This window comes from Thermobia domestica, chromosome 7 (genome assembly GCF_964235325.1).
Source record: "Thermobia domestica chromosome 7, izTheDome1.hap1.1, whole genome shotgun sequence".
Lineage (NCBI taxonomy): Eukaryota > Metazoa > Arthropoda > Insecta > Zygentoma > Lepismatidae > Thermobia > Thermobia domestica.
In genome coordinates this window covers 256073553-256089016 of record NC_137460.1, presented here as the reverse complement: position 1 = coordinate 256089016, position 15464 = coordinate 256073553, and the positions used below count along the sequence as shown (strand labels likewise).

The window sequence follows — 15464 nt, the reverse complement described above, 5'->3', positions numbered from 1 at the left end:
ATAATCTGAAAATGTATATTTGTGGTAAATTTCATAGGAAAAGAATTATAAATACGAAAATTAGAATGAGTAAAACAAAATGTTTCTAAATGGTCAAGAAAGTTTTATTTTCATTTTATTGTTCTTATTTACTGTTCTCTTGACATGAAATTTGCCACGTACATGTCTGCGGATTATACACATACTAACATTGTAAGAAATACCGGACGAATTCGTTATCAAATTATATTGCTACAACGACATATTTATAGGCATGTGACAATAATTTTTGACATGAGTGTACATACCACAACACGAATTATAACTCTACGTGGCTCCATTGCTGAATAGTGGGGCTCCGAATTTGACCATTTTCAATGTTTTCTGCAATGCATAAATAGTACTCCTTATCTTTGATGATCTATTACTTGGCGGGAAAATATTTCTCGACAAAACAAAAATATATGGGTTTCTTAAAAACATGTCTAGTTTCTATATATATGTCTAGTTTCAACAATATCTGAGATGGTGATGATACAATTTTATTTTTTTCTGTCTGAGTTGAAATGGAAGGCACCTCATGCATTTTCACTCTGAATATCTTTTTCATTTGTAGAAAATCGGATACAAATAGATTGTATCGTCAATCTCCTGTAATATAAATAGCGATTTCCTAACTAAACTACACAGAGACATTGTTCATAATCGCAAGAGAGAAATGTTACTGAAAAGCACAAAAGTAAAATATGGAAACCTTAGAAGATATGTATATATATCATTCAACACAAAGGTACTGGAAAAATCCCCTTTCATATGATTTGACAAATTCAATGAATGTCTTAAAAGACGGTTCTTCTATTTTATTTTGTTACCTATTTACGTCTTTTTTTAATTCATTCACAGAAAAGGAGCCACGAGATCGGTTACAATATCTGGAACTTTGAAAAGTTTAACACAAGTACATCTAGTTTTCTGTGACACATTGCTTGGTCAATAATCAATTATTTGATTTGATGTCTCTCTGTATATTGGGTCAGTTATGGGTGTACACTACCCTATGTCATTTCTATACACGACTCACAATAAAGGAAATAATGGCATAAACTCAAGAAGAATCTAAATAATGTGAAACAATAATTTTAGCCGACCACACTCCTTTCCATGTTTTATAAAGGAATATATATATTGAAATATGTTCAAAACACTATTCGGAACACGTTTATTTACTTTTCACTTTATCTGCATTACGTTTTATTTATTTATTTATGCTTTGATCATCCTCACAATAATTCCAAAAAAGAAGCTATAACTTGACGAAAAATATGTCAATAGTGGGAATATTCAAGTTGACTATTTATATTTTAGTGTACTTCGTGTCTAAAGTTATTACTTTTGAACGGGCGCAATGACAGTTTTCCAGAAAATCTTTTCCTTATTAATAAGTTAGTTCATATCACTTACCTTTGCTACAAATAGAGGAAGTTCATCTTCCGCACACGAAGCGTTATCATTATAAAATAGGAGCCACACACATACCCACATTATGCCTAACGTTCCGAACACATAGAACGACGTCTCCCACGCAAAATGAGGACACAGCTGGAAAGAAAATAACCATAAAAATATATTGTCGTTTTCACAGAATTCTTTTAAGTAGTTCTGTGATGCTAATGTAGATTTTAAACAATGAAAGAAGAAGAAAAACTGATTAACAAACATTTTTGAATAAATGAAGTAGTGTGAATAATAGTCGAAGAGAATTTCCTGGTCATATAGCTTACGAAGAACGATCATCAACCACTTGACGAACGTTCTTATGGTCACTTACAGATTGATTATTATTATTCCTGAGGTTTGCTGCCTCTTACTCTAAGTAGCTCTGCTAAGCTAAATAAAAAACTTTAGGAATACACCAAGAATAAAATGCGGGTAGCAAAACATCCACGCACACTAAACACTTGGATATTCGAAAATTAGCAGCCTAGCAATAACTATGTGAATCCGTCTGCAGCCATAAATTTCGGTCTCTTAAAAATATAGTAAAATCTTGAAGGAACTAAATGAGATACAATATGGCATACTGCAGCAGAGAAAAACGTTAGCAGCTTATGTGTAGTAGTTATTCAAGCACTTAGCAAATAAATTACTTATATAAAGGACAAAATCAATTTTCAGTAACGATGTATTTTTATGTCCTTGTGTTTTTTAAATATTTATAAAATTGTACTCACGTTCACCTTTAACGAAACTGAATCATGTGACGTGTTCCAGGTGAGAAGGAAAATCACATCCCGGTGGTATTGGTTGGTTTTTTGAAACGGTATTTTTAGTAACTGCACCAACGTTAACACAACCAGACTAAAATACGGAATTTTACATATTTTGATAATTCCTAACGTAGTTAGCACTTAGAACTATCCTACAAAACTATTTCCCACCTTATTATTATAGAGGGATGAATTTTACAATTACGTTTGTTTTTCCACTACTGCTGTTGTATTTTGATACAGTATGTGTATATGGAAACAAATCCCTTGATTTATGCCATTTCCCTCTTGGCATTTTGCGAGCTCTCTCGTTGTTAAGGTTTAGCATTTACGTCTTTGACATGGGAAACCTGGGTTCCACTCCCGGCGGGAGCTCATGTTGCACGGATTCCACGTTAAGTTGTACGTTTAGTCTCGTATAGCGTCGCTGATGAAAGAGACGCTTAACTCAAAATCACATCTTTGTATTTTGGGAGTCACCTATAAAAAGAATTAAAATTCAATTTCTCCTCTTCATTCTACACAATCCTAATAGTAACTGCTTTATAATTTATACACTCCTATGACAAAATCAAGACGGTTCCCGTCTTCCTACTCAGTGTATTGATAAGGTTGGTCTACAAATCTGAACACACTGCAATTGCAAGATCCCGGAACGGAAACAAATTCTTCAAAGAAATGAAGTATCCTTACATAATACTAAAGAAGGTGAACTATAAGTGCTCGCGCTAAACACTTTCATCAGACAGGGAGAACAAAAAGTGGCGAATGAAAAACAAAAAATCCAGAATTTGCAATGAAGCGTCTGATTGGGCGCCACATTGGAAGGTAGAACTGCATGAAAGTGTTAGAAAGATGAAAGCAGAAAGTTAGCGTAGATAGGTGAAACTAATGGGATAGGGTTGGTCGGTAAAAGCACAGTAGGAAAAGGAAATAATATATGTAGGAAAAAATTCATGTATACATAATTAAGGAAAACAAGATTGAAATAAAAAACGAAAAACACGAATTGAAAAATAAAACTACATAAAACTTAAAACACTTAAGGTTGGTGTAAAGGGACAAGCTTTGCCGGTAGATGTCACTGCAGTCTTCGTATCTCTCTTATGTATTTTTTACCTTTCACGAAAATTCACGATTTCTCTTACAAATTTCGACCTAGAGACTTCAAATTTTGACAGAAGAAACTTCATAACCTATTGAAGACAACAATCCGTGCCGATTTTTTATTTAGAATTTTGTAAATTGTTGAAATAGTTATATTATTAAAGGTTTGAATATCCATTTCAACAATCAAGCCATTTCAACAATGAAGAAAATTCTAAATAAAAAATCAGCACGGATTGTTGCCTTCGATAGGTTATGAAATTCCTTCTCTAAAAATTTGAAGTCTCTTGTTTGAAATTTGTAAGAGAAATCGTGAATTTTTGTGAAAGGTAAAAAATACATTAGAGAGATATGAAGAATGTAGTGACATCTATCGGCAAAATTTGTCCCTTTAAACCAACCTTAAAATGCCATGTGTACCAGCGGTGGTACGCAAGGCTCCTCTATGTCGGGCCACATGTACCACCCGTGGTACACACAGCAACTATTGTCCGAAGCCTAGTATTCCACCAGTGGACACTGATTCAAAGAAGTAGAATGCAAATTCCGGAAGAGAAGGACTCTCGGTGTAATATATATAGCCATGGTCTACGGCTTCTCAGAACAACAACTGAAAATATAAAAATAATTTGCCGTTCTGACTATAGAAATGTTAAAAAAGGCCTAACAGTGCGATTCACTAAAAGTAGCTCGGCGTTTAAAATGTTAATAAAAATTACTAAATTGTAATAAAATAATAATAAAAATAGAAACTAAAAAGCGGAATACTCACAATAACAAGATAACACAAAGTGAAAAATTTAGGAAAAAATCGTAGTTAAAGAGAATAAATAAAAATAGATATATATGAGAAACAGAATTTAAAGAGATGCCAGTGAAGTGCCGGAGAGATAAGACAGTAGTGATATTTACATTTCTCTTTGAAGGCACAGAAGAATCTCGGGTAATGATTTTGAGGATCTTATTACGCAGAAGGTAGTCGAATGCATTGTTCTGGAACAGGTAGATTAGGAATTTGAACATTCTATAATTAATCATATAGCTGTTATATTAGAAATCTATTGTCCTCAACATCCCGTTTCAAACGCTTAGAGTTAATTTTTTAAGTATTATCCAGCAGCTAAAAATAATAAATAAATAAATAAAAGCTTTAAGACAGAAAGCTAGAGAATTACATACTTACCACAGACGCAACTGTCTGCCCCACGGACCCTGCAGCAACCAGATAACCAAATGCTCTTGAACGTTCTTCTATTGGAACACTATGGGCAAAGATGTGAAAAATTGTTGGTAAACCTAGCGAGAGAAAAACAGAGACATATTAACCTCTCAGTTTTCATTCTTTTAAATTTATTTTTTATTTATTTATTTATTTATTTATGCTGACTTTCAAAAATGTCTTACAGCATTCATTTTCAGAATAAGTTCAACTTTTCGAGTCTGAAGATGAAGGCAGCAGGTCCTCTTGCAAACGTAAGCATGTAAATAATAATAATGAGAATAACAAGTGAATTGCGTCTCACAGTGTGAAACCATGGGAGTCTTTTGAACTATGTAAACTGAATACTTAAGGTAGTGTATCTATTACTTTTGGTCGCAGCACAGAAATAAGATCAAAGATAGATTCCTATTCCTCAGGCGCTGAATCCATATCAAAAAGCCATTACTCGCTACCTCTTAAGCCAAGTTATATATCATCAACTATTCCATCAAATGTTTCCGCAAAGTGGACTTTGAACATGTACGATAACAAGTTGTATGCACCTTTTGGGTTAGTTACAGTTTTCTAAAATAAAAAAATGTTTTATTCCTATCCAACATTTTATCAAAGAAAACAAACGAAAATCATTGTGCGGTGGCGCTAAACGTGGACACGGGAAGAATTGAAATGCTTATTGATGCCTACCAGCAGCATCCTGTTTTGTTTATCTGTAAACTTAAAGAATTATACAATAAATAGAACCACAAAGAAGCCTTGGAATAAATTATGGCTGAAGTCAGGCTGGCAAGGGCAGAGACTACAGGTTAACAAGCGTTCACATTTTACATTCACGGTTCATATTTCCAATTGCTCGTTCAAGATTTAAGCTTACTTCTAAATAACAGCCTCACGCGAGTACCTCATAACACTCTATGCCTACCAACAAATGTAACAATTGACCGAAGAAATGTAAACAAATGATCAAAGAAAATCAAGTTTTGTATCTGATCGTTTATAATGCGTGTAACGTTTTAGCCAATTTATTTGACCAAATGACTACCAAAGATAACTTTGATACAACATTTGATGGAAAACCATGACCATGTATAATGGGCTTTACTGTTTTTTCCTCTATGGAGATTAATACTTAAACCGAAAATGGTAATTAATGTATCACTTCTGGTGAAATAGAGGAATAAAATCAGAGGTATTCTTTCGGTACTGAACTCATACAAAAAACAACACTTGTCGCTTTCTATTTCCATGTTATCCACTATGCATTTAATATTAAAACCGGAAATCGTAACTTTTACCACTTCCGCTGTGACAGTAGATAAAAGTCTAGGCAAAACTCATTCTTGGAACGATGAATCTAAGTGCAAATATCGCTTTCGATCTCTCTTACTGTTTACGCTCTACGGAAAAAGAAAGTATTGAAACCTGAAATACTAGTAAATTTCAGCCATTTCTGATTTTAGTAGAGTGTTGTGTGTGGTAATGATATGTTCTCTTGAAATGCTGAAACAACTGCAAAAAATGGTTTCTTGCTAACAATTGCCATTTTTGTTATATGACGATCAACGCTGAAACCGGCTGATTTCATTTGTACCACTTACAGTTTGACAAGAAGGTTAAACGGACAAGACAGACTCTATTCTTGGGGCACTGAATCGACTGAATAAATAAATAAGTAAATAAATAAAACCTTCTCGATATCTTTTACCGTTTTTGCTCTATGAAAGCCAGTGTTGATACCAGAAGTATCTGTAAATTTCAACCACTTGTGGCTTTGGCAGTGTAAGTATTGCAGTTGGTGATGGTATGTTGTCTTAAGACGAATCGATTGCAAAGAAAAGAAAAAAGCTTGTCTCTATTATCGTTTCTGTTCTATGGCGATCAACGTTGATACAGAAAACGGCTGATTTCTACCATTTCTGGTTTGAATAGAACCTTAATGAAGGAGACTGAACCCATTCTTGAGAAGCTGAATCAATTGGAAAAACAAAACTCTTCTCCATAAATCTCCCGTTTTTTCTCTGACAAATGTCGACAGACGGACAGAGCCGTTCTACAAGACTCGCGATTAGACTATTTACGCATAGCATAGTATAATAATAATAATAATAATAATAATAATAATAATAATAATAATAATAATAATAATAATAATAATAATAATAATAAGAAGAAGAAGAAGAAGAAGAAGAAGAAGGTTAGTCCTAAGAATACTATGGCATATAAGAGATTACAGTTCACTTCGTATATAATTGCAAAAGTTACTCTACTAGTGTAAAAATATAGCAATTCCAAAATGTTACATAATGCAAAATTACATAATTATTATTCATCAACAAAAATGCTTAAGTTATTTTGTTACAATCACAGGAATAATCCCTTTTGGGTGATGAAGAAGAAAGAGTCAATGTTCTTAACTGTAAATGGGTGAGAGAGTTGAATGCACTATATCGAAGTGGAAAAAAGGATACCAGTACAAAAAATCTGTTTGTACGAAGCAATATGTGTACAACTTAACTCTTTCGAGTTAACTTGTACTTTTATTTCCTACCATTACTGCTAATAGCATTACCTCTAAACGATTGGAAGTATAAGCACCCTGGACAAAATATTACGAAGTGTGGGCATTGTAGGAGTCTTGTGGAAAGTGGCATGATATAGCAATATGGTTGTAGATGCCATAAATGTGAGTATTCTGTTATTTGTGACAGTTTGCGGCTGACAAGAAGTGCATGCTCTTGCTGTATCCATACATTACAGGTTGAACCATGAGCCACGATAGGATGTGACCGAATAGCAAAAGGAAGCCATTATCTTCGGGCGTGAAAAGAGCATACCCTGCGGTAGGTGGCGCAGTTCATTGGCGTGTTAGAATCCACAGTCAGTAAATACTGTCACTGCAGCCTGGAGGACTTAAAAAAAAGATTCGATTTATCGAGTGATTGAAGTTTAGCAACCCTTTTCAGTACAGAGGCTATATAAAACAGGACCTACTACTTAAACAACAATGCCTACTAATTGGATATTTATCCAATGTTTTGCACCTCCACTAAGAATCGAACCCGGGATCATGAATATGAACACGACTTGATATCATTATACCTTCTAATTAAATCCTTAAGAACCATTACTGCAGAACCGTATCTAACTTTATTTATAGTGTAACGTCTCCAGTAACGATAAAGTAGAGGGAATATATGGAAGCGAATGTTGTTAGAAGAATTTGTTACAATAAAGACAGTAGCAGAAAACAGAAATTCCGCTTTCCCCCCCCCCCCCCGCCGAAGAAAAAGAAAAAAACGGACACACTGTTCATCATTATACACTCAACAGGAAGTGAACGCTCTACTAGTGACACCCATGTAATTAAATCCTTTATAAAAATATTATTCGATTAATTTCTAGTTCACAGCTGTTTCAAAACTTTAGACACATCTCACTTCTTTTGATCTTCGTGGTTTTGCTAATTTTTCCACATAAGCAGAAACAATGAAATGAAATAAAAATCTATTATCTCTGTGACAACAGAAACTACTGACGTTATATTTGAATTTCCTTACCTAATCCTTCGCCAAGGCCAAGGAGCACCCGACAGACGATGAGTAGCGCCACTGACGATGCTAGAAATGGAGTGATGAACGTCGAAATGGACCACAGAAATACTGCAAACAACAAAACTGTCTTCCCGCCAAATTTACTAGCAGCGCTTGCACCGATTATCTGGAAAAATAATTAAATACAACATAAATTACAACATACACTTCTTACAATATGCATACCATGAGAACCTACTGGTGATTTTTTTTTCCCCGGTGATATTTTTCAAGTTAACTGTACTAGTTTCTGCAATGTCAATATTCAGTCCCAGATAAAGCGGAAGGCAATACGAGGCACCTGAGCTAGGCAAAGGCAATTACTCTGGCAAATGTATTCAACTGTTCACTGCAATTTCTCTTGGTTCAGAGAGAAGGAAGGTACACAATAACCTATACTCTTCAAAACATTTCCTTGTATCATTAATTTAATCTTTATTCACATTCCTTGCCCCACTTCACGCTACAAAATAGTTGCAGTAAGCAAATGAATGCATATGTTATGATGAGGTTAGAAAACGGATTCGTAAATTAAAACTATGTTTTCTATAACAGAAATCCGGGAAGACTAAAGATTTAATTGCCAGTAAAAGTATTTATCTATTTTTTTTACTTGAATTTTCATACTACGGTTCATGCAAAAAGAAATGCATATGCTAGTTATCAACTATTTCCAATCCCCCGTCACATTCTACACACTATCTACTTGTCTCACAAGACAAGGTTCTCCTTATTGATTGTTGACATGCATTCGATGAAATTGGCAAATGCTAGTACGTCCAGGTTATTCTGTAGGTTTCACACGGTTTGCAAAATCAGGTGAAGAAAATACGGGTTAGAAGTACAGATTTAAAAAAAATAGTTAACAGAGAGAAATGCTCAACTCATTGCTGCTACAATTCATGAAGAGCTATGGCTCGGCAGGTGTAGCATGTTCAACATAGAGACGTATAGTCAGTGCATCACCTCTCACGTGTCATTATTTCTTTCTGAAACTGAGTTCGCTACTTCTTAAAATTACACTGTTTCCCAATTGTCTCATGACATGAAAAAGCTAAAATGAAATCTTTCAGTTTTACGAGCCACGATTATGCCTTGGACAAAAGGGCGATGATTATGATGAACGAAATGGTGGAATGAAGAAAGTGGGAGGACACAGAAGAACACGAGAAAACCTAAACAATGGAGGTTGTCTACCACAAGGCCCACCTGGCGCAAGCTAGGACCACACCAGTGAGCCTACACATCCGAGAGGAACGCTCTAGCACTGAGTTAGCGCGGTCGTTGAGGATGATGGGTCTACACCAGGAAATGTTAGTGGTTCAATTGGGATTACAACAAAGATCACGCACTACGAAGTTGCTCCCGCTAACAAGTCAGCTAAGCAGGTAAATAAATTAAAAAAAAAAAAAAAAAAAAAAAAAAAAACTTAAGCAACCTGTCTGATTTGATATCCTTACTCGCACCTGCAGACGGTACATTTTGACACTTACGCTGAGAGAAAGACCCCCCCCCCAAAAAAAAATCAGTACATAACTAATTTGTTAAAATTTTATGTAGGGTTAAAGGGAACTTCTGTGAAGTAAGTTTTGTGTTTAATATGAGTATAATACTTGGATAAATTGTAAGAAAAATGGTATTATCGGGGATCACAAATAGAATATACTGAATTTGCAGAATTAATTTTTTATATCACTATACTTTAAGCGTGTCAGCTCCTCCCCAACGCCACTGGTCTACAGTGTGGATTTATGCATATACTTTGAAAGTATCGTTGAAATAAAATATACGAAATTCAATAACAGCTCTCATATTTCTGTCTACCGAACAGGTAACTGTGTCTGTTGTTTTATCAAATGCAGTATGAGTCCACTTTTCTTTTTTTTTTCTTAGTTCGAAACGTGGTATGGAGAAGAATGGAAAGAATTAGCTGGGTCGAGCGGAAAACGAATGAGAGAGTGTTAGAAATGTGGGAAAAAAGAACAATTTTAAGTATTATTAAGAGGAGGAAGAGAAACTGGTTGGGACATTGGTTAAGCAGGAACTGTATCATGCAGGACGTGCTAGAGCGTATGGTGGCAGAAAAGAGAGGGAGGAGGCGAAGGAGAATATAATTGATAGACGACATCAAAATGAACAAAAAAAAAAAAAAAAGAAATCGTACGTAAAGATGAAGAAGTTACCGGAAGACTGTGGAGTATGGAAGCTTCTTAGCTACAGCACGCGACCTGTCAATAACGGCAGAATATTTATGATGATGATTTGTTTTTTCCGTTTCCATTTTCCACTTCAAATCATAACAATCACTTTAACAATGTTATGACACAACAAACCAAGAAATGAACTATATGAGTATTGACTTTGAGTGCTCGTATAAATTATTCTGGCTATCCTGTGAAGTAATGCAGAAAACACATTTCCCTCCCAATATCTCTCTCTCAATTAATAATAGCATAACCCCGATCTTGTCGAATAGTTTAGTACCGTAGTTTTAGTTTTCACAATACACTGAAAAATCCTACCAATATTAGAAACTTGCAACAATGAAAAAATGTCCATTATTATGTGGATCTTTAGAAACACTATTAAAAGATGCAGAAAACTCGTACAATGTGAAGCACTAATTCGAATGTTATCATTTTACAGTGATATTTATTACATAATTAGGAAGAAGGCAACTGAATCTAAACGGTCGTGCCTATGAAGAAGGTGTCCAATTGGAGGCCGAAATGAAATGAAATGAATAAATGATCACAGAGGTAAGTTATGGTCATATTATTGTCAGTAGGCCGAAAATTACACAACATACATATTATTCTTTTTTAATACGTATCTTTATATATATATATATATATATATATATATATATATATATATATATATACCAAAGATAAATATTAACTTCTTGAAAATTTTGCTGACTTCTCTATCAATTTATATAATTCCCCTAAATCTTTCAACATATAGAGTGGCAGTAATATCACGACGATAACAATGTGTAGTTCTCGGAACCGACGGAATAGTCGTTCGTCCTCTCTTACTAGCGACATTATAACTTAATATGCGTCCCAAGACGCTACCATATTTTTGCTCCCTTCTCTTTAACTGTGACGAATGACTTAAATATGGCGTTTGGGAGGCCATTTTCCTTTTAATCTCTCTTATTTTTCCCTCCCTCGACAATAAATGATGTTACTGCACGTAAATAAATAAATAAATCGAAATAGATTTTAACGTACACCTCCACTCCAATACTTCAGTTCTTACATTATTTGTTTATTCCTCAGTTCTCTCTACATCAACAAATTATGTAAATAATTACTGTAATATTTAATTTAATTGCATGCAAATGTCATAAATTATATATCGCACAAAGAGTGAAAAGTGAGTAACCAGACTGGGACTCGAATCCGGGACTTCCGGCATACCGTGCCAATGCATTAACCACTACGCCGCCCAGTCCATGGCTGTTCTGGGTGACATAGTGGTTAACGCATAGACACGGTATGCCGAGGTCCCTGATTCCAGTCCAGATTCAGTCAGTCACTTTTTCACTCTTAATGCGTTATAGAATTCACACCTACGAGGATTTGGTGTGTTAAAAAATCGGCTGTTTCTTCTTTCATTAATATTTATAAGTCATAAATTATAACCTATTCCTTTTAGGGTAAGTTCTTTTCATTAGGCATCGCAGGGATTATTTGATTTTTTACAAAAATTATTAATTAATTATTATTTTTTAAAAATATTTTATACGTATAAACCTTCCCTGGTTATTCGATTAGCGAAAATCGAATCGAAATATGACCCTTCGTTCTCGATATATTTCAATTCGGTTTAAAATGTGCCAGACTGTTTGTTTATTTCATTCTTCGGGTCTACCTTCGTAGTTGGCATGCTTTTAGTAGAATGTTACTGAAGTTCCTAATCTTAGTCCAATAGTTAAATAACTAGAATACCAATTTTATTGTCATTTAGCATACTTTTAGGAAGGAGGACTTGCTTCCTTCAACTGTCTGGGATAATTTGTAATATCTAATTTACATTTAGTATATTCCTACCTTGTATTTTATGAAAATGAAATGAAATCTTTAAGTTTTACGTTCCATGGTTATGCCGGCTAGACTAAAGGAAACGGAAGAACCGCGAGAAATCCCAGGAACACGGTGTTTGTCTACCACAAAGCCCATTTGGCGCAAGCTGAGATCGAACCAGGCACTCCACGCACCAGAGATAAACACTCTACCACTGAGCCACCGCGACCTTGTATTTTAGTAATGTCTTTCGTCAATTTACTCCTGCTTTAAAAAAAAAAAAAATAATATAACGGTTAGTTATGTTGATTTTAATCTTGAAAACGTTTAAATAGTCAGAAATTTCGATGGTTTCTCATGTTATTAATATTTTGAGTAGTGTTCCTTTGTGTTGTCTCACAAGTTGTAGAAGAAATTTAGTCTTGACAATACATTGAATGCTTCCGAAAAGATATTCCGCTAGCTTTACTTGATCCAGCTTGTACCATCTCTCCCGACAATGATTTTATCCAGCACGATAATACGCTTTGTTTTGGTTAACACTGAGTTTGTAGTTCTGTAACGATTCATGGTTCTATTGATTGGCAACATAATATTGATATAAAATGTCTGCGTGTTTACTCTAACGGTGCTAGAAGGGGATCTCGTCTCTACATCATTTATGACAGAAACACATGCTTTTTATTCATTTGTATTTGATTAGGTAAAAGGCAGAGGATTGTAGAATAATATATTTTAATTTTTTACATATTTATTTTTAATGTGTGTATGTAGGAATAGCTTGTTTGAATATTGGGATAGTGATATTTTGATTCTACTTCTGAAAGAAGATCACTAAATATGCAAAATAGAAATGATTACGTCATTCTTATTTGCAACCTTATGAATTCGTTCTTTATTCCATGACTGGAATTAGTTTTTTTTTTTTTCCTCTTAAATGTTTTGCTTTCCTTTCTGCTGTATTATTTTCGTTATTTATCTTTAAAAATATGATTAACTCGTTACTATGTCACTATTCTCACCAGTGACGTAACTAAGGGGGAGCAAACGGGGCTTGTCACCCGGGCGCCGGATTGGCGGGGAGGAAGGGGGAGGGGCATAAGTGGGGAAACGTTTATTTTCAGCATAAGACAAGGAACGGACTTTTAGCAAACTAAATACTGTATAACAAAAGTTAACTCAGAATCTTAACAGGACAACAACGACTTACCAACCTTAGGATCATATCCATATAGCATACGTTACTGTAGCTTCAAAGCTATCTTTTGAGAACATTGTAAAACCCTCTGCGGCCAAAAGAACCCGCAAAGTTATAATTTTAGTTTCAGCTTTTTATGTTTTCATTTAACTTACATCGATTTAAGAGGTCTGCAAAATGTCGAAATATAATACTCGAGGCAACAGCTTGATTGTTTGTCATAATTAAATACCATATTCTATTCTAAAGCAACAGACTGTTCATTCATTCTACACATATGCAAATCCTGATATAATTCCAAAAACATTGTGATTTGCAGTTGTTATGATAAGATTATCAGAATATGTCAAGGATGCTACTCTCAGATTACTTGCCAATCAAATACTAATTAGTTTGGTACTTTACATTATACTAAAAATTAAATTATGTACTCCAATTTTGAAATTAAGCTTTACTACTTGAAAAAAAAAAAAAAATGGAATAGGAGAATTAAAATACTGTATGATGCCAATATCAGGTGGAGTCGGGAAGCGTTTTGGTTTGATTGGTCAGTGTTTGGGGGGAGGGGGTGCTAAGGCGAGTTCTTGCCCCGAGCGACAACTAGCCTAGTTGCGTCACTGATTTTCATAACCGTTTTTAAGTTCTCATTACTTTACGGGCCATAAAAACTAACGAAGCTCACCATATTCCTGTTCTCTACTTTTTCTTTCTTTCTTCTTAGATCTGTCCTTTTCCACCCAGTGCTTTCTTTAAGCTATTCCGGTATCTTTCCTGAATCAATTTCATATCTCCGGAAATCTACTGATGATTTTCATATGCATTTTTTAAGGAAATCAATGTACTACGCAATGTATTATTTTGACGAAGACTTCAGCGAGGATAGAAATAATCTAAACTCAAATTTGAGCTCCTTCGTGGCTAAGCGGTTAGCATACGCGCCTTTAGCGTAGAAGACTCGGGTTCGATTCCCGGCGGGAAATGATATGGTTCGGATTCCACATTAATTAGTAGTCCAAGTTTTATATAGCCTAGCTGCTGAACGGGACGTTAAACTGAAAATCAACTCAACTAAATTTAAATTTCCAACAGAATACGGAGGTTAGTATGTATGGTTTATTTCTGTAATATGTATTCTATAATGCCCATTAGTAAGTATTAAAACTTCACATTACCTTTTACATTGTATGTAATTAAATACTCACCTGACTTGTAAAATATCCGAATGCAAACGCTGATAGTATCCATCCCTGCCAATAGAGGTTCCATTTGAACTCATCGGTCATCGGGATGATGGCGATCGGCATAATCACTCGATCAGCGGCGTTGATGAAGTTGGCGATGGAGCAAAGGGCGACGATCCGAGACGTTTTCGCCAACATCCTCAGGGGAGACATCCTGGCCAACAATTACCAACAGGCTACTTTTAGTTGGGGTCTGCTAATCGAGATACTGCTCCAATACCTTAAGGAACAAAGCAATCAGTTTAAAATTTTACATCTAGATAGTTAACAGAAAAAAGTATTAACGAAATAAAGCACATTTCAACTATTTATCTTTGCAATCTCTGCCATGTTTAGAAATAACGAAAATGGAATTATGACTCGTTCCTTACCGTATCAATGTGAGCGAGGATACAGATTGGCATAAAAATTACAGTGCATTAAATGCTACAGTGCCAGGTGGCCACTAAAAAGCCGAAAGTTATCCCGTTGAGCAAGGTCAGAAGCGCAGCAGGGGGCACGCGCGGCAACGCAGAACTGCGTCTGCAGAGTAGGAGCGTCGATGACAGTATGAAATGACAATCAATTAATATATTTAATACGTATAATTTACAAATTTATATCCCCGAAAATAGGAGATCATTCAGCCCAGTAGGCATATTGAGTGTTGTTAGAATCAACTGGGCTTTTCTCTCCTGATGGATCACATATTTTGTAGGTTAGGAACTAAGACAATGGAGTCGAAACACTGATATATTATGCTCTATTGTAAGTTTACCTACTATGGCCTCACTACGCATCTTCATATATATTCTACTTTAATTCTCCCTGTAACTAGCACGTACAGTGA

The 15464-nt window shown here is 35.0% G+C and overlaps 1 protein-coding gene across 1 annotated transcript in view; it reads right to left on the bottom strand.

The window, feature by feature from the left end:
- The window catches only part of LOC145690839 (uncharacterized), a 55201-nt gene that overhangs the window by 37262 nt on the left and 2475 nt on the right, over positions 1 to 15464 (bottom strand). The window contains exons 2-5 of the mRNA XM_081766184.1: positions 14597 to 14855; positions 8130 to 8289; positions 4537 to 4649; positions 1441 to 1578 (exon numbers count right to left, since the gene is read on the bottom strand). Of these exons, the coding sequence (XP_081622310.1) occupies positions 1441 to 1578; positions 4537 to 4649; positions 8130 to 8289; positions 14597 to 14788 (603 nt within the window). The 5' untranslated portion in view covers positions 14789 to 14855. The remainder of the gene's footprint in view (positions 1 to 1440; positions 1579 to 4536; positions 4650 to 8129; positions 8290 to 14596; positions 14856 to 15464) is intronic.